Raw genomic sequence first — 25,444 nt, forward strand, 5'->3', positions numbered from 1 at the left:
CAAGTAAGGCACTGGTCAGTGGCATACTATCGTTGGCAGTTCCCAATCTGGAGGGAAAGGTTCAAGTACCAATTGACCGAGTTTGCAAAATATATTCGCATATCAGGGGAAATCTCTATTGTGGAGACGTTCAGTAACTTGTTTGTTTCATACGAAACAAGCCAATGGGTGCAGTCTCGTCTCGTGAAAATCTCGTACTTTTATGATTGGATTTGTTTGCTCAAGTCTGGGCTGTTTGATTTGTGAGTACCGCCGAGATTGCACTGCCTCAAATAAAGTTTCGTGCCGCCAAAGCAAGAATTACGATCTGCAATCTGTTTGTAGTACCTGTAAGAATGTGGAGTACATGTATCGTACTTTCTCTGTTGCTGTTTCAGTTGCCGTCATGTTGCTAAAGAAAGGTTCAGTAGAGAGGTTCTGCAAAACGAAAATTCGACCGAAGTTTCGCGACAGTCCTTGCGAAAGTGTGTGCGAATTTTAGCACGAACTTTGCGTTCTGCACATTTTCGTAGTTTGCGCGGGCCAAGTGCACTTACGCTATGACCCGATCTCACGAAATTTCCTACGACAGTTCATTTCGCGTTCCCTGCAAGTTTCGCATTTCATGATGTAGAGCGAAAGTTTGTACGCATTTTCGTTTGGCAGAATCTCTCTAGTGACTCAATTGTTTCATACGAGACGAGTCAATGAGTCGGTGTGGCTTAGAATCTTTCGCTGTAGAAGAAATCTATTCGTATGTCTATTGGAGATATAATTGTATTCTCTGGTTATAAAATAGGTTAAGCTCACAGAATAAATACCATCGGTCCCTTGGTGTTCGTCCTAAAGAGGTTCGACTGGATATCATTCATACTCACCAAAAGATGTGTAAGATTTTATTATTGTGGAGTGCCTTGTTTATCTCTCAGTACCTCCAACCATAGCCTTGCCCCCTTTTCTCCTCAGGATCAGTGTAGTTGTTGGAACGAGGTTTTGGACTCAGCAATGTATTCGTTTACATTTTAATACATGTTTATTGTTCCTCCTTTGCTGTGTTGTTTTAGACAATCGTGGACTAACAGTTTGAAGTCATTGAACTACTTCCAAAAGTTGTATCGACATCAACATGGTTACGATTTCAGTTTCAATATGATGCTGGATGACCTTATCACGATAACCCATGACTATAAACCATTATAAACACAGAATCAACAAAAAAATCTGCGACACGCACCTGGCGCATGGCTACATTTCTCAAATAAATCTGATTGAGGGTGGAGAAATCTGAAATATCTGAAAGGCAAAACAAATTTATGACAGAGTAATGAAATTCTGCAACAGCAACATGCACAGAATGACCTCCGTATAAAAAAAGTATCACCGCCACTGCTCACATGTTTCCCCGCAGAAGAACATGCATTATGCTAGTGCCATTTTCTGCAAGAAAAGGCTTGCACATCAATGCGTTTAACATAGTATTGATATGATGTGAAGGCCATCATTTACATATTGATATAGGGCATTCCATTGATTGGTGACAGAAAAAACAAAAGAAATTATAGCAATAAAAACTGCTTTATGGCAGTTTTCTAAAAAAAGTTATTGTGTTCTAGTCCATGGACCCCGTCTAAAAAGTAAGAAATTAACGAAATGTGATAGCCGAAAATTAAAATTTCACACAAAACCTCACAATAATCACACACAGAATGAAAAGCTACATGTAGAAGACCTTTTCCCCTCGTGATCCTCTTTCCTATGCATACATGACATGCATGTTGCCAATTGTTGGTGCTGTACAAGTTTAGTGTTGAAAGCAGCATTTCAACTGTTGTGATTATTGTGAGGTTTTGTGTGAAATTTTAATTTTCGGCTATCACATTTCGTTAATTTCTTACTTTTTAGACGGGGTCCATGGACTAGAACACAATAACTTTTTTTAGAAAACTGCCATAAAGCAGTTTTTATTGCTATAATGTACTCTTGATCTTGGTTGCACGTTACTTGGTATATCAGCAAGAGTACAGTGGGGGTTATGGACTCTTGATATCAGCTATTGACCGTTGCATTGATCGATGTACGAGACGCACCCACAGTGTTCGTACGGTGGGTTTTTTTTTTTTTTTCATGTTCTTCATGTACAGAGAGCCGAGTTCATGTGCATGTACAATGTAGTACCAAGAGTACCTATTTATGTACTCTTGGTAGTACCTACCGAATGACTGGCAGGGCAGGGTTGGGCCTTTTTCTTGCGTTTCGTGTTCTTACCTCACACTGTCAGGTTTCTCATCATGAAAAAAAATACGAAAGTACGACCAAGAGTGCATAAACTCTTGGTACGACTCATAGTACTCGCCCAGGCCATCCGCCTCTCCCCACCTGGACCCAAGCCTCGAGGCGTGGCTGAGCTGAGGTAGGGTGCTCTGCATCTGGCGGGATATACGGTACGCGTACAGGTGGGGGGGGGGGGGAGTAGTTGACATCGTGATCGAATGAGTCACTGAGGAGTGATAAGCTCCAAGCGATAAGTAGTGGAAGCACCGGTATTGGCAAGTTGACAGGAGACAGCATCCACTTCTTCACACCCACTTCTCTTCTTGGGAAGGCTCGGAGCAGGTTTCAAGCAGTGGACACACGAAGAAACAGTAGATCTCATCGTCCTCTATTCTGCTCGTGGCCAGCAGAGACCTATTGCGGAGGACGTCTTCTAGTCGCGTCGGCAGTGCATGCGTGCCCATGCACCCATCGTCTAACAGGATGGTATTCCCGATGGTAAGTGCCTGAGTCGGGTATGAATGGGATAGGTTTTGGAAAAGCATGTGAATGAATAACATTATTGTTGATAACGTTTAAGTTGGAATAGTGTAGGGCATACATTGGGCTATACGTGTACATTTCCTGCGGGAGAGAGAGAACGAGAGAATGAGAGAATGTAATAGAGCGAGAGACAGAGAGACAGGTTATGTTAGGTTTGTTATCTTCATTTTACTTTCTACCTTAGGTACAGGCATCGCTGCCTTCCTCCTGTGGGTCATGAATGATGTCACGGCTCCTAGATTAAGATATCAAGCAGAATTGTAGAAGTGAGAGATGGCAATAAGCAGCTTCTTAGCATGCTGGCTTTGTGGAAAAAGAGAGATTAAAATCGTGTGCACCCTTGATGGCTCATTTTGAGTGCTTTGCGTCTCCTGGTATTCAAAGCCAGAGACAGGTGGAGACGTTCAAACAGTTCAGGAAATAATATGTTCTAGGCATGAATTTAGCAACAATGTGCTAGTAAACACAGAAGAGATTTGTCTACCAGGACGCAAGGAGTCAAGTTCGCAAAGACCTTTTAGTTGTGATTGGATTTCATATCTACTGTATCTACTTCAAAATATACCCAATGCTGTAGACAGCAAGCTGTTTCGGCCATACATACCTCATTAGTACAGCTACTGGCCGAAAATTTGATTGAGAATTATTGTAATTTGCAGCGAAGAGACTACTTGAATTGAAGATGGTGTGTGTAAGGTTTTTAGTACGAAGCATGCAAAATAGGAGAGGGCGAGAATCCTGGAAATGCAGGGCATGACCTTGAGTGTCAAGACCAGACGGTAGGAAACATGTGATCTCCCACGTAGGGAGCTACACACAAGTCCTCAATGACATTGTATAGCCGAAGTCGCTACCCATATAAAGGCTATTTCAAATGCCATCTTTTAGTAGTTTGGTGTCTTCCTACAGGCGTATGGCACACATGTATGCTTAAACTCAGGTAGCCGAGTGATTGTGCGGACCTCACAAGTGAGAGCGTTCCACAGCAGAGCACCAATTATTATTTACTGTTCTGGATGCTCTTCATCATTTTTGTTGGGACTAGGTCTCCGGACCTGGTGAGAGGGCAGAAATGCTTGTTTACTTGGTGAAGTAAAAATAGAATAAGCAAACAAACAAATGAGTCCAGGATGCAGTCAATTTGGGCGTTCGATGACTTGTAGGCTACTACAAGCGCAGGAAAGCGAAGCGCAGCTAGCAGAGTTCGTTACATGTAGATCTACATCTAACACTAGCCATAGACTAGTGCTAGTAGTAGTAGTAGATCTACACGACAAGTATTAGTTAGATCTACTAGAATAGTTATTAATATTATCAAGAGTGTTTATGGACTACTAGCAGCACCCGCGGCCAGGCCGAACGTGGCATGCGGGTGAAGCAAGTACATGAACAGCACACGTGCTCAGCACGTGGTGGTGGCTACACGATTCGCACGCTTAACGCTTCGCGTGCTCAGTGCTTCTGTGGCTGCTTCCGCTAGCTACACGATTCGCACCCTTTGCGTGCTCAGTGCTTCTGCGGCCGCTAGCTACACTGTACATGTTCGCACGCTTCGCGTGCTCAGGGCAGCGCTGCTCCGCAGCAAGGCCTGAGCGTGACACGCAGACAAACACACGTCACAGGTGCCTCTTCTTTATAAGTAAAGATTAATAATTATTATTATCAAAAGACAATAATAATATTATTAAATTATTATTATTAAAAGACAATAAAACGATGAAAATATGAAGAAATGGTGTAGGGAAAAGTAATTTATTTTATTATGGATTCAAACAAGTTTTCTTACAACACTCATCAGGAATCGTCGTTGTACTAAAGGACACTGAAACAAAAATTGACGATTCCTGATGAGTGTTGTACGAAAACTTGTTTGAATCCATATTTTTTCCCTACACCATTTCTTCATATTTTCATCGTTTTATTGCACATCGTCTCCACCGTTTTTACATTAAAAGACAAGTCAATCATTGAATGTAGTTTATATTTGTTCTTGCAAAAAGTGCAACTCTCTCGGCCACTCCGGCCACTGGCACTGGCTATATTATAGTATAGCGTCACGACGCCAAGTTCTTGTGTGACCAGAGTGACAGTACGGGTAGAGGATTCGTCGAAGCTTAGCTGGCCGCTTGCTTTTCCTATCCTATTATTATGACAAGAATTGTCCGACTAAGTACGTGGAAAATGCGGTGCACAAGGAGCTGGCTGACGGTATCAAGTAACTTAGTTTTTGCTGAGCCTAGAGGCTTTGGATTTCTGCCTGCTCGTGGTAGAGGTAGGAGAGTAGAGTTCTTTCCGGCCATTTGCAACTGTCGCTCCAGGTAAGGCATGACGTTAGGAAAGATAAGTACTGAGGCCACCGCGCACCAGTGGTGACCTACATTGTAACTACACCTACTACTGCTGTTTTCTCTCAGAAACTCGACACTTGCGAGCTAGATAAAAAAAACACCTCTCTGTCAGACCAGCGTGGCACTGGACATTGAACATTGTCTTGGTGTTGTGTGTGTTGTGTGTGTTGTGTGTGTGTGTGTTGTGTGTGTTGTGTGTGTGTGTGTGTGTGTGTGTGTGTGTGAATTTGCAGACATTAAGATGATACGCCGAATAGAAAACTCTTCGCTAGAATCTTTTCCAATAATAAGTTGTCTCTCTGTGTGGTGTTTCACAGCTGGGGAGAATACCGCCAAGGGCAAAGCTGCTCTTTTCTTTGCTGCTCGTGGTGCTGGCAATCGACACATGTAACGCAGAATGCCCTAAAGGCAAACATCAAAGTGGCAACGCTACCAGCCCCTGTGTTCGTAAGTTGTCACAATGTACAGCTTGTACCCAATATCTTGATCAGGTCTGACCTCTACTCCTGACCTGGCCTTGGTAGCACTATGATAAGTTTGAATCCGGTGAACACTGCATTTTTGCTTTTGCCTTCGGGGCCTGACGCACTTTACAAAACCACTCTGTGACGAGCCAAATTGCAATGATAGAGTGTAGTACGGCACACTATTATTCATGGGACTGTGTTCTTCATGCAAGTGCTTGCAGCGGCAGTGGCAACCCAGCCGATTTACTTGCCCCAGGCGCTGCTACGTCTGACTCTGAAATTTCCCGCGTTTTCGTCAGTTGCCATGGAAAAAATTCACGATTCAGACGCTGACGCACTATTTCTGACATAGTGCGATCGGGGCCTGATCCCTTGCCACATCTGATGCCAAAACGTCTAAGGACAGAGAATAAGAGATCGAGGCAAGGTGTTCAAAATTGCGCCAGGTAGGCCATGGCAAAATGTATGGAGAAGCAGATCCCGGACCCAGATTCAAACTGTGGATAGTCTCAATCCGGCCTAAAATTTGACTTTCCAGCGGGACTATCGTGTATGAATGGACTGCATTGGAATATGCATTTATGTATTTGCCGTGGAGTATTCCAGTAATAGTACCCTGGATATGCCTCCCTATTGGCTTCAAATAATGGTGGAATAAGGCCTACATTTGCTGCGATTCGAGTTTCATGTTTGTGCGATCATCCATATTGGCAAAACCATTCTGCATTGGCTCATGGGTCCACTTTTCTTCATTTTGGTGACGCAAAGTTATTTTAAGTACAGCCCTTGGATACGAAGTAGTGGTAGCGACTTCGGCGATGATTTGTAAGAATGGTTTGCTCCCCACACCGGAGCTCGCGCTATTCCGCGGAGCGTCTCTGTAAGTTTGTATCCCTGGTGATGTTTGTGCCTGGAGAGCACTATATAAGTGGTGCTCTTCAGGCACAATCTTCCTCAGCCTACTCAAGCTCAACTGATGAGGGGTGAATTCCCCGAAACACTGTGTATTGAGCAGGGAGTGGTGCTTTCTTGCAGGTTTGCCGAGTCGAAGGTTCGATGGACTTCTCGTGTGCTCTGGATGGCAGTCGTGAGTCAGTCAAGTGTCAAGTAAAGTCGGCGGAATAGCGCGAGCTCCGGTGTGGGGAGCCCTTGGATAGTCCATATATTATGGAACATTTCCTGAAACGCTGCAGGGGACTGATGGTTGGGTAATCGTGGTCAGTTTGAATAGCAGTTTTCTATCATATAATTATACTTTTTCGTTTTGTGAAAATTATCGATAATGCCGGATGGCCCCTTAAAGTGTTCTCTCAAATTTTGTATCTGAGCTCGAGTGTATGTCTTATCGGAGCATGTGCCTGGTGAGTTGCACAGTACCTGATTGTGTTCTGAATATGCACTGTGTTGTGTTCAGCTCTCAAGACCATCTGCCCAGGCACAGATAAGGCAATGTACTCCTGGATGGCTCTCGCTGGCTTGCCGGTTCATCCGCACGCTAACGAGCCCAGCCTCACGGAAAAGGCCAATCTGAGGCAAGCCCGCCGTTTATGCCAGCGTCGAGGATACGACGTGATCGATTATAGCGCCTTCACCAACAGGACCAAGGGCGTGCGCGGCTGCATGGAAGCATTGCTCCAAAAGATGATGGCGAGCACTTACGGCAGCACTATCATCGTATGGACGTCGCACGTGTACAGAGGGGAGCATGTCCTTTTCAAGCAGGACAAAAACAACCATGATGAAGCGGTATTTGACCGGGCTGGAACAACCCTTAATGACGTCATTTGCGAAGGTAGGCTGTTGCCTTTTTAGCCACATGGGGGAATGCTCAGGGCAGCAGGGCAAGCAGTGAAAGCACAGGGTAGGGACATTAACAGGGTAGGAGACATGAACGCAGAGAAATAAACAACAGCATGTGTGCCTCACAACCCGGGCTCCCCGCTCTAATGGGCGACTTACTGTTGTAGGTCGTACCGGGGACAAAAACTGGGTAACCAGTGAAGGAACAATGCCCATTCCATTTTATGTACAGAGTGAAATGCCATCGCATGGACTATCCTGTCCCATTGGAAAAACTCGGACAAGAATTCTGAATTCCGCGGCAAATAAAATCCGCGGGGAAAAGAGGGTAATTCTGCGCCACTTTCTGCAGTAACATCAAAAATCTGCGGCATTTTCTGCATGTTTTTCATCCTCCTTGTAAAGGATATGCAGAAAGGAGTACTTTTTGCACTATCCTTTGCTTTTTTTACTTTCCTTTTCCACCAACTGATTAGGAGTGAAGAATCTTGGAGAGACCTTCACTCGCCTTGACTGGCAAGAGCAATGTGTTCAAACAGATCCCAAAGTAGCTTTTCTGCAGCTTTCTCATCAGTAATTTACCTGCAAAATTCAGATTCCGGGGGACCGCCGGCAAAGTTGGACATTGCCCAGCTCTTGCGATCTGCCCCATACAAATTTGGCCAACAGTGGTCTGTGAACCATTCACGCCGGTGATCGCCGGTGCCGGGAGCCAGACTTTGTCAACATTTCAAACCAAGACTCATCCTAAATTTTCCTAAATTGAAGCTAAAGATGAGGTCCATTCGTGTAGAAGTAGTTTCATGATCTCCGGTAAAAGGTAGCACCGAGTGGCCATCACCGAACGGCATTGAACTACGGAAGAACAAAGAATTCAGGCTTCAATTGGCAAATCTGTCGTAGTATTTGGGCGCATTCTGTACTACTTTGTAGTAGATTTGGTACTCGCACCGTATGCGCAACGGGTCGGGAGCTGGCTCACCGCCGATTTCTTGCGATCTCTTGCGGCACCGATTTTGCGTATGTGAACCAACCCTTAAGCGGGATTCACAGAAGCTTTTTTGCGATGCGACACGCGATGCAACAGGCGCGAAACCCCAAATCGCAGCCATGTCGCACTCCACGCAACTGCCGCATCTGGGCCATCGCAGAAGTTGAGCTTGGCTCAACTTTTGCGATGCGATGCGATGCGACAAGAGATTTGGCGTACAATTGTGACCTTTTCTACAGCAAAGTTGTACAAAGGTTCAAGAGTTGCCTATAAATTTGTACAAATTGTATCAAACCGCGCGAATATCACGGTGACGTAGCCAAATCAGCAAGATGTTGTCGCATCACTGACTTCTTCTGTGAATGGTATTTCGCAAGTTCGCATCGCACGCGTCCGTCGCAGGTCGCGTCGCATCGCAAAAAAGCTTCTGTGAATCCCGCTTTAAGCAGCACAGCAAAGGAGGAATAATAATAATAATAATAATAATAGAACAAGGCAGCAAATGCTAACCCTTCCGCTTCTGTCTCTTTTGAGACAAAGGAGGAATAAAAGGTACCGTAAAGTCGCGGTTAAAAACCGGGTTTGCATACAAGCACATCGCGGATAGAAGCCTGAAAATCAAACGGGTCAAATGCATATAAGCCTGTCGCGTGTAGAAGCCTGGCTTCTATGCAAGCGCGGATCGGGTAGGTCAAAAGTGCATGCGCTATGTACAGTGCATAGTAAAACCATACCACCATACCTGTAGTCAGTGGTAGATCTACGCGTGTCGCGCGTAGAAGCCTGGCTTCTATGCAAGTGTGGTGCATATAAGCTTGGTTTGCATTCAAGCCTGGTTTGCATTAAAGCCTCATGCAGAAAGCGGCTTATGCGCTTATAAGCCCGGCTTTTATCCGCGACTTTACGATATGTACTATAGAATTGTAAACGAATAAATTGTTGATTCGAACACTGATGCTCCTGAGGATATAGGGGCAAGGCTATGGTTGGAGGTACTGAGAGATAAACAAGGCACACCATAACAATAAAATGTTACACATCTTTTGGTGAGTATGAATGATATCTAGAGTACATAAACCCCCCAGAGTGTGCAGCTTGGGGCCTTTTCTACTATGGGTGTCTGTCACGGCGGAATTCCGTGATTACATCATATTTGGCGCAGATCTGAGGCGGGAAATGGCGTAGTGCGTACAACTGAGAAAACGGATTGCAAAAGAATGTCTGCCATGCACGCCACCGGCCACGCGATGGTACAAGCCATGGAGTAGTGCTCCCGGGTCCAGGTACGTACCGAGCACCTTACGTAAAAACTTACGTAGACAACGTGTCAAATATCGGTGCCGTTTGGTCTTGCATTGTGACCACAATAAGAGAAAAGCTGACAGGATTGCTTTTCTAATTAATACGGTATGCACTGTTTCGGGGGCCTGACCTATCCAATATGTCGAAATTCATGGAACGTGCCAGCAATTTCCAGGAAGCCCATTCTTCAGGCTTGCTTCCTGCTGTGCTTTTTTAATGTTTCTCCAAATGCCTCTATACCTGTCTGTTGTCCTGCAGCTAAATGGATTCATGCTTTCTCCTCAGCATACGTCGCAGCAACACCGGCATCGAGACGTGCCGTTACCCAGCCTTTTGCGCGTGAAGCTTGTCAGCAGTACGGACTAAACTTTATAACCGTGGACTGGCTGCAAGCACATGGCCATGTATTCAGAGAGCGCTGGCTACAACGATTGCCTATAGAGCATAACCCTCATCACGGCACCAAGCCCTTCCACGTCGAACCAATCTCGGCGGATGGCGAACACCATTACAGAACCGTAACGTTTAGCAGCGGAAGTCATACGATTCACAACGCCCCAAGCGATGAGCAAGCCCGGATCCTCTGTGTCAGTAAGTGAGGCGATAATAAATGACTGGCTATGCGCAAGCAGTATAGCCATTCCCTGTCCCTTATCCCTGTGTCTTGCTTCAACATGTCCTTTTCAAACATGTCCTTGTAGCAAAAGTCCTTGCCCTCTCCCCTGCCCCCCATATCATACCATGCATTGTGCATGCTCAAATTTTGATTGTTGTTGTTGGTGGGAATACCTAACGAAGAAACCTCCTTTGACTGATCGTTTTTGGGAGCATGTATAAGGATTCAACGAGAGAGAATGCTTTTCCGTCAGGGAACATAACACAAATGTCTTGAACAACACTTTTTTGTATAAGCAATCATTTAGATAATTGGCATTCTACTTTCATAAACTGCAGAAGAGTAACGCAATTGAGCTGCTCGTATTCTTTTTCTGCACAGAATTCTGTGAGAACAAAGGTGTTGTTGCAGCAAACATGAGTTGTGTGTGTAACCGCACCACATCCTACGGCGAACGATGTGAAAAGGGTAAGACAGCAGGCCTTAAAATTCGTGTGTGTGTGTGTGTGTGTGTGTGTGTGTGTGCAAGCGTGCGCGTGTTTGATAATCTGAGTACACCCATTTTAGAGAAGGTGAAGAACACTAACAAGATAGCGGGAAAACAGCAGAGATCTGCCAGATGTATTTGAATTTTATTATATTTGGATTTCCTAAAGGCTTTGGGCTTGTCGAGGGGATCTCCTGCAAGAAGAATGAAATGAAAACTTTATGTAGAGGGAGCAGTTAATCGAGGATAGGCTAAGGAAATAGATCGGAGCATACAAAATCTGGTAATTAAGGAGTTGGGATACCATAAGTGTAATGTGACCACTATTTATAGCTAGAGTATGTAATGCCTGACGTGTGTGTAGCCTGCAGTTTCACATACAACTCCGTGTATTTCATTGAGAATTCTCACAACTTGAATGCTACTATGCACACACGATCAGAAGTCTTCTCTGGAATAATAGCCCCCCCCCCACCCTGTAATGACCGTTTTTGAAGGAAAGTATACCCTGAATCCTGAATCAAATTTTCACCAGTTGTAGTCTTCGGGGTGCTCTGGGTCGAATGGTCTTGGTCCGAGGAAGCTGAGACGCTCCCTTCCTCCTTTATTCCCAATCGAATTCACGCACTTCCAACAAAACTGGGTGAGTGCGCCGTACTAGATGGGGATTCTAAAAGCGCGGATGACCGCAATTGGCCCATATGTTGTAGTCTTTTGGGTGCTGAGTAGACTGGTTTTGGTCCGAAAAGGCTGCAGTGCAGCGTTCGGCCCTTATTAGACACACACCCTTAGGGCCTGGTCAGACTGGTTGCCTGACTAAAAAAGAAAAGCGTCCAGAATTTGGAATCGCGATCGACGTCAAATTCCTTCACCTTGGGGATCGCCAACACCTTGCAACCATGCATATGAGTTTTGTTGTTGTCCGTGGCCAAATTAGCTCCCTTGATATCGAGATGAAAAAATCAGTGAATATCAGCGTCAATGGCGTATCAGCGTCAAACTCCTGTTTGGAGCAGCAAAGCATGGTATTGCCGCTCTGGCGGCAAGTTACTATGGAGATTCGGATCATAATCACAGGATTTTTTCGTTTCTGACCAGGCCCTTAGCAAAAAACGTTATGTTGTAGTGGTATTACCGCAAGGGGGAAAATACCGGGATCTGGGTTAGACCTTTAGCAAGATGCACACTATTTTTAGTACGCTGTTGCCACGAGAATAGCTTTTATTTCGCGCAGTACAACCATGTATGTCAATATACGCGATACAAGGTGAAATGGGTACAGACTATGCAACATTTGGCCAAAAAGCATACCGTTTGTCACAGCGATAAATCAGCCTCCATAACGTTTTAACGCTGCCGCTTCAGCGCTATTTGGGTGATGAAGGTGCGAGTACCGTAAAAATAGCATTACTGTTATTTGATAAGGGTGTCTATTCCCAGTCCAAAAAAATTCCCAATCCATCAAGGGTGAGTAAGCGGTCACGTGCTCATGCGTACACCAGTCACCTGGTCGCCGTGCCTGCAGGCTACGCCGTTGACAGCGTTCCTGTCACTCGAGTTGCACCTTTGAACCTTTGATTTGAACCTTGGTGTGAAAGCTGTAGCATGCACTGGCCCTGCATGCATGGTGACCATATGACTCGTGTACGAGTACGCATGAACACGTGACCGCTTGCTTGCATTTTCTCTGTGTCAGCTGCTCGGTCATTATGGGTGGTCAAATTTCACTATTTCCACTGCTCATTGAGTATGGGGTCATTCGTAGATATCAAGGGTTATTCTTTTGAATACAAATTATTTCTGTTATGAGCTGGGACGGGTTGACCAATTTCCTTTCAGGATACATTGAAACATGTCCAGAGAAGTAGGAGCATTGACACACGCGTGACAGGGTGCTGTATATGCACGTTCTGAGAGGAGGGGTATAGGGTGGGTTTGAGTTGTAAATATCGATACTTACGGCCGGCCCCTAATGGGCCATTTACACTACGGTCAGAACGTGGCGTACGTGACGTTTTCGTCATGACAACATGGAACGTAGCGGGAAAATCGTACCTCTGGTACGAAATCGTAGACGACGTATCCAGACTCCTGTACCGAGTTTTGTTCTGTCGTTCCCAGCAGTTTGTGTCCAAGAGAAGCTGAACACGCAGCTGTATGAGCAGCGTCTGAGTGCCTGTGTGAATGCACCTGCATGAAAACGACGTATGCCTGTACGTCGTGCTCCAAAACGTCACGCGTATTGTAACGTAGTATGAATAGCCTATAACATACCATCATTTCCTCTTTCTCACGTCTTGTTTGTGCGTATGCGATGGCTGATGCAGCATGCGACTGTTTGAATCAAGGTCATTGTGACGACACGGGTAAATGCATCTGCCCGAAAGAATTTACCGGTAACAAGTGCCAATCGGGTAAGTATGAATGAATATTTTTTACAGCTCTTATGGGATTCCCAAAGCATACCTCCATGTTGACGTGGCATCCAGTGACTGTGTGAGCCGTTTCCGTTTCAACAAACCAACGGATAATTATATAATAAAACAATTGAAAAGACAAGCTGAGCCAACATTTGTGTAATTTAATTGATAGCTTGCATAGACCTCGGTCCTACCCGTAGGACCTACCGGTAGGACCATCATACAGAGACATGCTGCACAGTCTTTGTTATGACACTGACCTAAAACCTGACCCTAAACTGTTGCTATGGGGCTAATGAATGAGTCCACAGATTTTAGACGTGATCGCAGAAGGTATACTATGAAATTCCATGGAAATAGCCCATGGTTACCATGGAAACGTACTATGGAATACTAACGTACTATGGAATTTTGCATTCCACCGCCTTGGCAGGCTAATGTTGTAATGAAAACATTAGGTCTTCGCCATGATTCACTTTGGACAGTGTCTCTAGAGCTCCGACACGAGCATGTGCGGCCGTTTTGACAATTATTAAAATGGCACATATGCAATGCTCTGGCCAAAGTCTTGAATTTTACGCCATTACTGTGCCTTATAAAGACCCAACATCAACAATTGTTTCCAGAAAATTCCCCAATAAAAAGCACTTTTGCGCCGCGATTTTTTGGAGCTGTGTCGAGTGACCCTGAGTATGCAGCCTTTGTCTGTGTTTCAACTATGTGTGAAGAAAGTAGAACCCCATTTATTTTTATTTTTATGATGAGTTCGACTCCCTACTGGACTTCTGACTGTTTATAGGACAATGGCTGCCTACTGAGTAAAACATCTATTTGTCTCTCAGTCTTTTTGTCTGTCCATTTTTGCGCTGATTTACTCTCCTGTTTTCTTTCCCCTCGGTGTGTGATATGCGATGCAGTTGTGTGCACGAATCCCTGGGTGAAAAAGAACAAAGAATGTGAATGTAAACCCAGACTAGATGGACCTAAGTGCACAGAAGGTAAGGGCTAAATAAACAGCTGTAATATAATATAAGGGGAAAAGAAAGATGCTGTCATTTTAGGCCGCGTGTCAACGAGTGTATGACCCATGGGTATATTTACAATTTCTAGAATCATACTCATCATTGGAAGGAAAATATTTCTCTCTTATCTCGGTGGAGCAAACTCAAACCACCAACCTATTTTGTGCTATTTACGTGCAATAATAGATACCATATAATTGATTATATGGGTACGAGTTGGTGATACTAACTTCTTTAGGGTCTGATATTGTATGGGGGTCTGTTGCTATCTGTGTGTTTTGGGAAATACGTGAATGCACCCAATCTCTACTGCAGTATGCCATTGCTTGAATCATGGGAAGTGTGCTGAAGACGGTACCTGCGTCTGCCAGAAAGGTTTCCATGGAGACCTGTGTCAACAGAGTAAGTAACTTCTGAATGAAATGAATAATTATGCATGTTTCTTTGAAACACATGCAGCTGCGAAATGTGAAAATTATGCTCAGGGGATGTGCATTTTACTCAGATAAACACGGATATACTTGAAATGGACTACGGTATCAATAGGGGGGGGGGCAGTGTATGTCTTAAAAGAGTGTGTACTCCAGTCATGCTCTGCTGTACCTCCACCCACTCAGCCTACGCCTCACTCTTAAGCTTTTCATTTTTACTTTTCGGTGAATCAGATCCCTTGGCAGTCCCCTCATCTCCCAAATCTTCACGACCCGAAATGATGCTACCCACACTACCTCCCAAACCAGAGGCCAAACATTCAGTAGTATATTTCTTCCCCCATTCATGTCCCGGCCAGGCCTTTACAGTCTCCCATTAATTTTTGCAGTTTTTACCGCTTTAATGCACTACCCGCTATCATTCCATCCCAGCGTACCTTGCCTGCTTTCGCGCTAGCTGCTCACAATTTCTCCTTGGGCACCCTGTGAGAAGGCCATAGGCCTGTTTGTTATACCCAAGTAAAATAATAAATACTACTACAGTCAGACCTCGCTTATCCGGTCCTCGTTTATCCGGATCCCTCGCCATCCGGAAGAAAATAGTTGGTTACAAATGTACAGCATATGCCATGCTTACATACAGTATGTGTGTTCGATTATCCGGTTCCCTCGCCTATCCGGATATTTTTGTGTCCAACGGATGTGTGCGGTTAACCGAGGTCTGACTGTACTACTACTTCTACTGTACAAGAATGTCCTTTGCATGTGTACTGTGTTATGTTCAGACTACTATTTCTACTACTGCTGCTGCTGCTGCTGCTGTTGCTGTTGCTGCTGCTGCTGCTGTTGCTGCTACTACTACTGCTGCTACTGCTACTGCTACTACTGCTACTACTGCTACTTCTACTACTTCTACTACTTACAAGAATGTACTTTGCATGTGTACTGTGTTATGTTCAGCTTTTAAGACAAAGTGCCTGGGTACAGATAACGCAACGTACACCTGGATGGCTCTCGCCAGCTTGCCGTGTCATCCAGACCTGGACGGTGACAGCTGCCAGAAGAAAACGAACTTGACGCATGCCCGCCAGATGTGCAAGAGAAGAGGATACGACGTGGTCGAATTTCATGCCTTCACAAACCGGTCTATGAACGTGCGCGACTGCATGGAAGCCTTGCTCAACGAGATGATGGAGAGCAGTTTCAAGAGCCCTATCACAATATGGACATCTTTCTTGAGAGAGTTGAGGGATAGTACCAAGATGCATGTCTTGTACAAGCAGGGCAAGAACGGCTTAAGAGAAGAGGTACATGATAGAACCGGAGCAGGCCATCATGATGTCATCTGCGAAGGTATGCTGTTGCATTGTGATAGAAAAAGAACGTGTGAGAGAGGTGCTGAGTAGCCAGCAATGGGTGGTTAGAGTAGACAATGATATTGACAAGATTAGAGGACTGAAACAGAGAGCAAGAGCGATTACAACCAAGGTTTCCCACGTCAATGGGAAACCTACGGTTCTAGCCAGGGTCAGATCCACACATGATTAGCCAACTGACCACATGTGCGGAGAAACATTTCATGTGATTATTATTAGCAAGAGTACATAACCCCCCAAAGTGTGCAACTCGACTATGGGTGCTGTCCAGACAGAATTTCAAGTTGACGTCATTTTGATGATGCAATGCACACTGTACACGGATTATCAGACGAATCCGGAACCTATGGTTGACCCACGCCGATCTGATCCTGTACAAATTATTGCAAAGAAAAACGTGTGATGCGTCAACTTGAAACTCTTTGGGGATTGTGTACTCTTGGTTATACCAATGGAGTGGTATAATATCGGCAAGAGTACAAAGAAAAACAAGTGATGCGTTGACACCCGTGCACATGTTGTAAATCACCGGTGCAAGGAGCTTTGCGTCATAAATAATGACGGCAACTTGAAATTCTGTCGGGACAGCAGGGTATGTGGGAGTTGCACACTCTGGGGGTTATGTACTCTTGTTATTAGGTATGACCAACGTTAGTGCCACATAAAAATGCACTGCCACATAAGGCTACTTCGAAGTTCATACATCTTATGTGCAACATTGGCAGTCCAGTATGCACATACATGTGCAAACATGCAGTACAAAATCACAGGCAGGCTGTACACACTGCACTGTGCTGTGTTTGGCGTGCATGTATGTACATGCACTGCATTCAAAGTGACGTCACAAGTACTTGAATGCGACTTCGAGAATATTCGAATGTGACAAACCGAACGAATCATGTTCGAATATTCGAGTATTGTTATTAGAGAGGTTCCGCATAACGTAATTGGGTAGCCTTCGCATAGCCCAATTTGACCAAAGAAATGAGGAACGAGCAAGGTCATGAGGTGAACACACTTGTGTAATAACCCGACATCAAGAGTACATAACCCGCAGAGTGTGCAACTCCCTCATACCCTGCTGTCCCGACAGAATTTCAAGGTGACATGATTAATATGATGCAATGCTTCTTGCACCAGTGATTAACAACATGTGTACGAGTGTCAACGCATCACTTGTTTTTCTTTGTACTCTTGCCGATATTATACCACTCCATTGGTATAACCAAGAGTACACAATCTCCAAAGAGTTTCAAGTTGACGTCAAGTTGACGATGAACCAAAGCCTATCTGATCCTGTACAATTGTTTTGCAAGGAAAAAGGTGTGATGCATTGACGTCCGCACACATGTTGTACATCACTGGTGCAAGGAGCAACTTGAAAGTCTGTTGGGACAGCAGGGTATGTGGCAGTTGCACCCTGTGGGGGGTTATGTACTCTTGGCATAGCCGCTGGGTGATTTGCAACTATGGCACGGTGCTGCTCCATGAAGGCTTCCCAGCCCCATGCCTGCAAATATTGACCGATACCTTAACCTGGCTCGGAATAAAGAAAAACAATTGCACTGACTTATTGGGTTGCATTGAGATAGATTTCAGTGCACCCTTTATTCATATTGCGTATATGTATTTTCTACCCACCACTGGATGTGCCCTTGTCTTTCAGCCAAGTGGCTTCACGACAACAACTCAGCATATACCGTAGCAACCCCAGCATCCAGACGCATTGTCACTGAGCCATTCGCAGAGGAGGCATGTCAGCAGTACGGACTTCAGCTCGTAACCGAAGACTGGCTGCGAGCACATGGCGATGTATTAAGAGAGCGCGGGCTCGAGAGGTTGGCTCTGAAGCATGAACGTGACCAAGGCGCTTACCACGTCAAGGCAATCCGGGTCAATGGTGGCTCCCTTTACAGAACCGTAACATTTAGCGAGAACAATCAAGAGTTTCACCACACGAGAAGCAATGACAGAGCCCAAATCCTCTGTGTCGGTAAGTGAGATCATGATAAGTGTAACGTAGTAGTGTAGCGCTAGTCGGGGTCAGCAGCGCTGTATTTCGTATGTGTATTTCGTATGTGTATGTGTACGTGTGTGTATGTGTGTATGTGTGTGTGTGTGTGTGTGTTTATTTTGGTTTGAATTTGAATTCTTTATTCTCATGATGGCCCCATCGCCAATAAGAGATACATTTATGAGAAGGTGAGATTGTGGGTTATGCAGTTGGAAAGTGATTTACATTACTTTGAATTTGGTTATACTGTACGTTGAAATCCGCTGAGAGTTAAGTGGCCATGGGGCGCTGGCCGTACAGCCATGAGCACTGCTGGTCTTTGCTGACAGTTCTCTGATAAGACAGACGACTGGTGTGTACGACTGACTTTTCAGCAGGGCTGCAACAGGTAGGGGTTTGGTTGGGCAACGAGTTCGGGTATGTTTATCCGGGTAGCACGGATACCCTATCAGGCACTTGCACTACATAAGAAAGTGTACAGTAAGCAGGTGGCCATGCTTTTTACATGCATTGTTGTGGCAAACAAATTCACGGTTCGCGCTGGAAGCCGAGTTTTCCGTATCCGTAGGAACGCCACAACCCTTCAAGGAAACCCTTCTACAATACAATAATAGTTATTCTTAGTTATAATTATCCACTGAATAAAGACCCCCATTGATTTGTGACCACAGATTGGTCATAAAAACGAATCAGAAAAATAAAAGCTGTTAATAAAAACTTCTCAGCACTATACAAGTTGTAAGTTGACATCAGATTTCTTTTTTGGATCCACTAAGGTGTGACTTTGCTATTGCCTCTGTGTGTGGGTTCATAGCAACCCACGCATGTCTTACGCAGTGGAATCCTGGTGGGATTTTTGGATGCCAACACTCCTTTTGCTTGGTGGATTCTTTCGTGGGCAGTGTTTTTTTGTAACGTAAAATTTTGCAGTATTCTTTTCTTTCCTGTTCATTTTCAGTCGTTGTCACTGTCAGGTTGTTGTAACAGTACAGCAGTTGTCCGTTCTACTCCATTGTTTCATCTGTTTTGCCATTGCTGCTAGCTGATTCTCTTTATTTGCCACTGCCCCTCATAGTGCCCATGCTTGGGTGGAGGGCGGCGTGACCCATTTAGGGTAGCTGTATCATAGTAGTAGTAGTAGTAGTAGTGTGTGTGTGTGTGTGTGTGCGCGTGCGTGCGAGTGTGTGTGTATGTATGTGCACGGGTGTGTGGTCACAAAGCCTCAGCTCGCCTCTCTCAGCAAAATGATCACGATAAACAAGCATTGTGAACGGTTCTCAGCTTTTAAGAGGGTTCGAGTTGATCTAAAATAGTTTCCTGGTAACTTCGTGTGTGTGTGTGTGTGTGTGTGTGTGTGTGTGTGCAAGCGTGCGCGTGTTTGATAATCTGAGTAGAGAAGGTGAAGAACACTAACAAGATAGCGGGAAAACAGCAGAGATCTGTTAGATGTATTTGAATTTTATTATATTTAAGGATTTCCCAAAGGCTTTGGGCTTGTTGAGGGGATCTCCTGCAAGAAGAATGAAATGAAAACTTTGGCTGCGTTCGTTTTTAGCTACCTGGTAGAGTAGAGTAGAGTCACACTACCGATAGAGGTAGATGGTGGAGGCAAGTGTACGAACGCTGTTCTACCAGATCTAGTAGTTTACACAATGTGTACGTGAAATGTTTCTTTTTGTATGGAGTTGTGTACAAATCCTTGATCTTGCTGGAAATCCTGTAGCTCTACCAACTTCTACCGGATTCTACCAACTTTTTCCCGGTAGAGCCGGTAGAGGAAAGTAGAATCTACCCTATTGAGTAGAATTTTTTTTCAAAAAACGAACACCTCTACTGTAAGAAGTAGTTTCTACCCAAACGTAGATCAAAAACGAACGCCCCCTTTATGTACATGTAGAGGGAGCAGTTAATCGAGGATAGGCTAAGGAAATAGATCGGAGCATACAAAATCTGGTAATTAAAGAGTTGGGATACCGTCAGTGTAATGTGACCACTATTTATAGCTAGATGGAGTGTGTAATGCCTGACGTGTGTGTAGCCTGCAGTTTCACATACAACTCCGTGTATTTCATTGAGAATTCTCACAACTTGAATGCTACTATGCTCACATGATCAGAAGTCTTCTCTGGAATAATAGCCCCCCCCCCCTCCCACACCCTGTAATGACCGTTTTTTTTTTAAAATGCAGAATTTTGAAACTTTCCTGTGGCTCCATAACGTTGCAGCTTCAGCGCTATTTGGGTGATGAAGGTGTGAGTACCGTAAAAATAGCGTTACCGTTATTTGATAACGGTGTCTATTCCCAATCCCAAAAAAATTTGACAGCATTCCTGTCACTCGAGTTGCACCTTTGAACCTTTGATTTGAACCTTGGTGTGAAAGCTGTAGCATGCACTGGCCCTGCATGCATGGTGACCAGGTGACTCGTGTACGAGTACGCATGAACACGTGACCGCTTGCTTGCATTTTCTCTGTGTCAGCTGCTCGGTCATTATGGGTGGTCAAATTTCACTATTTCCACTGCTCATTGAGTAAGGGGTCATTCGTAGATATCAAGGGTTATTCTTTTGAATACAAATTATTTCTGTTATGAGCTGGGACGGGTTGACCAATTTCCTTTCAGGATACATTGAAACATGTCCAGAGAAGTAGGAGCATTGACACACGCGTGACAGGGTGCTGTATATGCACGTTCTGAGAGGAGGGGTATAGGGTGGGTTTGAGTTGTAAATATCGATACTTACGGCCGGCCCCTAATGGGCCATTCACACTACGCCCAGAACGTGGCGTACGTGACGTTTTCGTCCGGATAGCCATGACAACATGGAACGTGGCGGGAAAATCGTACCTCTGGTACGAAATCGTAGACGACGTATCCAGACTCCTGTACCGAGTTTTGTTCTGTCGTTCCCAGCAGTTTGTGTCGAAAAGAAGCTGAACACGCAGCTGTATGAGCAGCGTGTGAGTGCCTGTGTGAATGCACCTGCATGAAAACGACGTATGCCAGTACGTCATGCTCCAAAACGTCACGCGTATTGTAACGTAGTATGAATAGCCTATAACATACCATCATTTCCTCTGTCTCACGTCTTGTTTGTGCGCATGCGATGGCTGATGCAGCATGCGACTGTTTGAATCAAGGTCATTGTGACGACAAGGGTAAATGCATCTGCCCGAAAGAATTTACCGGTAACAAGTGCCAATCGGGTAAGTATGAATGAATATTTTTTACAGCTCTTATGGGATTCCCAAAGCATACCTCCATGTTGACGTGGCATCCAGTGACTGTGTGGGCCGTTTCCGTTTCAACAAACCAACGAAATTGTTAAATAAAACAATAAAACAATTGAAAAGACAAGCTGAGCCAACATTTGTGTAATTTAATTGATAGCTTGCATAGACCTTGGTCCTACCCGTAGGACCTACCGGTAGGACCATCATACAGAAACATGCTGCACAGTCTTTGTTATGACACTGACCTAAAACCTGACCCTTAACTGTTGCTATGGGGCTAATGAATGAGTCCACAGATTTTAGACGTGATCGCAGAAGGTATACTATGAAATTCCATGGAAATAGCCCATGGTAACCATGGAAACGTACTATGGAATTTTTCATTCCACTGCCTTGGCAGGCTAATGTCGTAATGAAAACATTAGGTCTTCGCCACGATTCACTTTGGACAGTGTCTCTAGAGCTTCGACAGGAGCATAGGCGGCCATTTTGACAATTGATAAAATGGCACATATGCAATGCTCTGGACAAAGTCTTTTGCGCCATTACTGTGCCTTATAAAGACCCAACATCAACAATTGTATCCAGAAAATTCCCCGGCAAAAAGCACTTTTGCGCCGCGATTTTTCGGAGCTGTGTCGACTGACCCTGAGTATGCAGCCTGTGTTTCAACTATGTGTGAAGAAAGCAGAACCCCATTTTGCTCAAGTGCTAGGTATACATGCAGCATCAGGTTCAAGTGCCTCAAATCATGCACTCAGGAGTACCTTGACTCTGCCAAGGAAAAGTGAAGAGAGCCGCCGTTCCACAACGACATTATGGAATTGTTATGTCAAGTGATTCCTAGTTGATTCTGGCGCGTTTGTTTGGTCAGGTTATTCTTACCCATTCCCATTCCAGAATGGTTGTCATTTACATTCTGGAAATGCCCAACGAAACGCAATCTAATATTGCAGCAGCCAAGACTACAGACTTTAGATTGCCTTGAAGCAGAAGAAAAGACCAAAGCGGTCACTTTCTCGAGTCCTGGTGGTGATGGTCAATGTTTTCTCCAGACTGTTCCCATTTACATCTTTCCCTCAAACCAATGAAGTGAAGACCAATGAGTTTAAACGGTCTCCGTTGCTGTACACCAGTGCTATACGTGCAGTATTTGCACCGAAGGGATGGCTGGCCTCCAAGCTACGTCAAGTTCTGCTAGAATGTCGACTAGCTGGCGATGGTGTCCTTTCCACTGGCTTCAGCTCCCTGTGTGAGCGGCTCAAACGCAGACTCCAAGACTCCGACTGTCGTTATAGCTGCTCTGTCTTGCGTTGAGTGCAGGTGCGCAGTTCAAGCTATTCTACACCCAGTCTATGACTGGATGATGTGGGCACATGATCCCAACTGACGAAAACTCAGACTGCGCACTGGAAATGTGTCGAACTGTGGAAATGTGTAGACTTTCTACAGAGAAAGTCGCCCGCGTTTAACGGAGTCGTGCAAATATGACGGTATGATGAGTTCGACTCCCTACTGGACTTCTGACTGTTTATAGGACAATGGCTGCCTATTGAGTAAAACATCTATTTGTCTCTCAGTCTTTTTGTCTGTCCATTTTTGTGTCTGGCTGATTTACTCTCCTGTTTTCTTTCCCCTCGGTGTGTGATATGCGATGCAGTTGTGTGCACGAATCCCTGGGTGAAAAAGAACAAAGAATGTGAATGTAAACCCAGACTAGATGGACCTAAGTGCACAGAAGGTAAGGGCTAAATAAACAGCTGTAATATAATATAAGGGGAAAAGAAAGATGCTGTCATTTTAGGCCGCGTGTCAACAAGTGTATGACCCATGGGTATATTTACAATTTCTAGAATCATACTCATCATTGTAAGGAAAATATTTCTCTCTTATCTCGGTGGAGCAAACTCTAACCTCCAACCTTTTTTGTGCTATTTACGTGCAATAATAGATACCATATAATTGATTATATGGGTATGAGTTGGTGATACTAACTTCTGTAGGGTCTGATATTGTATGGTGGTCTGTTCCTATCTGTGTGTTTTGGGAAATACGTGAATGCACCCAATCTCTACTGCAGTATGCCATTGCTTGAATCATGGGAAGTGCGCTGAAGACGGTACCTGCGTCTGCCAGAAAGGTTTCCATGGAGACCTGTGTCAGCAGAGTAAGTAACTTCTGAATGAAGTGTATAATTATGTATGTTTCTTTGAAACACATGCAGCTGCGAAATGTGAAAATTATGCTTCCAGCCCCTGTGTTCGTAAGTTGTCACAATGTACAGCTTGTACCCAACATCTTGATCAGGTCTGACCTCTACTCCTGACCTGGCCTTGGTGGCACTATGATAAGTTTGAATCCGGTGAACACTGCATTTTTGCTTTTGCCTTCGGGGCCTGACGAGCCAAATTGCAATGATAGAGTGTAGTACGGCACGCTATTATTCATGGGTCTGTGTTCTTCATGCAAGTGCTTGCAGCGGCAGTGGCAACCCAGCCGATTTGCTTGCCCCAGGCGCTGCTACGTCTGAATTTCCCGCTTTTTCGTCAGTTGCCATGGAAAAAATTCACGATTCAGACGCTGACGCGCTATTTCTGACATAGTGCGATCGGGGCCTGATCCCTTGCCACATCTGCCAAAACGTCTAAGGACAGAGAATAAGAGATCGAGGCAAGGTGTTCAAAATTGCGTCAGGTAGGCCATGGCAAAATGTATGGAGAAGCAGATCCCGGACCCAGATTCAAACTGTGGACAGTCTCAATCCGGCCTAAAATTTGACTTTCCAGCGGGACTATCGTGTATGAATGGACTGCATTGGAGTATGCATTTATGTATTTGCCGTGGAGTATTCCAGTAATAGTACCCTGGATATGCCTCCCTGTTGGCTTCAAATAATGGTGGAATAAGGCCTACATTTGCTGCGATTCGAGTTTCATGTTTGTGCGATCATCCATATTGGCAAAACCATTCTACATCGGCTAATGGGTCCACTTTTCTTCATTTTGGTGACGCAAAGTTATTTTAAGTACAGCCCTTGGATAGTCCATATATTATGGAACATTTCCTGAAACACTGCAGGAGACTGATGGTTGGGTAATCGTGGTCGGTTTGAATAGCAGTTTTCTATCATATAATTATACTTTTTCGTTTCGTGAAAATTATTGATAATGCCGGATGGCCCCTTAAAGTGTTCTCTCAAATTTTGTATCTGAGCCCGAGTGTATGTCTTATCGGAGCATGTGCCTGGTGAGTTGCACAGTACCTGATTGTGTTCTGAATATGCACTGTGTTGTGTTCAGCTCTCAAGACCATCTGCCCAGGCACAGATAAGGCAATGTACTCCTGGATGGCTCTCGCTGGCTTGCCGGTTCATCCGCACGCTAACGAGCCCAGCCTCACGGAAAAGGCCAATCTGACGCAAGCCCGCCGTTTATGCCAGCGTCGAGGATACGACGTGATCGAATATAGCGCCTTCATCAACCCGACCAAGGGCGTGCGCGGCTGCATGGAAGCATTGCTCCGAAAGATGATGGCGAGCACTTACGGCAGCACTATCACCGTATGGACGTCGTACGTGCACAGAGGGGATCATGTCATTTACAAGCAGGACAAGAACAACCATAGGCAAGCGGTATTTGACCGGGCTGGAACAACCCTTAATGACGTCATTTGCGAAGGTAGGCTGTTGCCTTTTTAGCCACATGGGGGAAAGCTCAGGGCAGCAGGGCAAGCAGTGAAAGCACAGGGTAGGGACATTAACAGGGTAGGAGGCATGACCGCAGAGAAATAAACAACAGCATGTGTGCCTCACAACCCGGGCTCCCCGCTCTAATGGGCGACTTACTGTTGTAGGTCGTACCGGCGACAAAACATGGGTAACCAGTGAAGGAACTATCCCCATTCCATTTTATGTACAGAGTGAAATGCCATCGCATGGACTATCCTGTCCCATTGGAAAAACTCGGACAAGAATTCTGAATTCCGCGGCAAATAAAATCCGCGGGGAAAAGAGGGTAATTCTGCGCCACTTTCTGCAGTAACATCAAAAATCTGCGGCATTTTCTGCATGTTTTTCATCCTCCTTGTAAAGGATATGCAGAAAGGAGTACTTTTTGTACTATCCTTTGCTTTTTTTACTTTCCT

General features: G+C 44.9%; 1 protein-coding gene across 1 annotated transcript in view; it reads left to right on the forward strand.

Annotated features, from left to right (window-relative positions):
- Window positions 1-2,496: 2,496 nt before the first annotated feature.
- LOC135821639 (uncharacterized) overlaps window positions 2,497-25,444 on the forward strand; it is an 87,737-nt gene continuing 64,789 nt past the window's right edge. Inside the window, exons 1-14 of the mRNA XM_065334635.1 lie at window positions 2,497-2,748; window positions 5,459-5,588; window positions 7,023-7,400; window positions 9,960-10,292; window positions 10,699-10,785; window positions 13,132-13,218; window positions 14,142-14,222; window positions 14,562-14,648; window positions 15,638-16,030; window positions 17,720-18,046; window positions 21,188-21,274; window positions 22,962-23,042; window positions 23,382-23,468; window positions 24,601-24,978. Coding sequence (XP_065190707.1) covers window positions 2,713-2,748; window positions 5,459-5,588; window positions 7,023-7,400; window positions 9,960-10,292; window positions 10,699-10,785; window positions 13,132-13,218; window positions 14,142-14,222; window positions 14,562-14,648; window positions 15,638-16,030; window positions 17,720-18,046; window positions 21,188-21,274; window positions 22,962-23,042; window positions 23,382-23,468; window positions 24,601-24,978 — 2,572 coding nt within the window. The 5' untranslated portion in view covers window positions 2,497-2,712. The remainder of the gene's footprint in view (window positions 2,749-5,458; window positions 5,589-7,022; window positions 7,401-9,959; window positions 10,293-10,698; window positions 10,786-13,131; window positions 13,219-14,141; window positions 14,223-14,561; window positions 14,649-15,637; window positions 16,031-17,719; window positions 18,047-21,187; window positions 21,275-22,961; window positions 23,043-23,381; window positions 23,469-24,600; window positions 24,979-25,444) is intronic.

Source organism: Sycon ciliatum, chromosome 7 (assembly GCF_964019385.1).
Source record: "Sycon ciliatum chromosome 7, ocSycCili1.1, whole genome shotgun sequence".
NCBI lineage: Eukaryota > Metazoa > Porifera > Calcarea > Leucosolenida > Sycettidae > Sycon > Sycon ciliatum.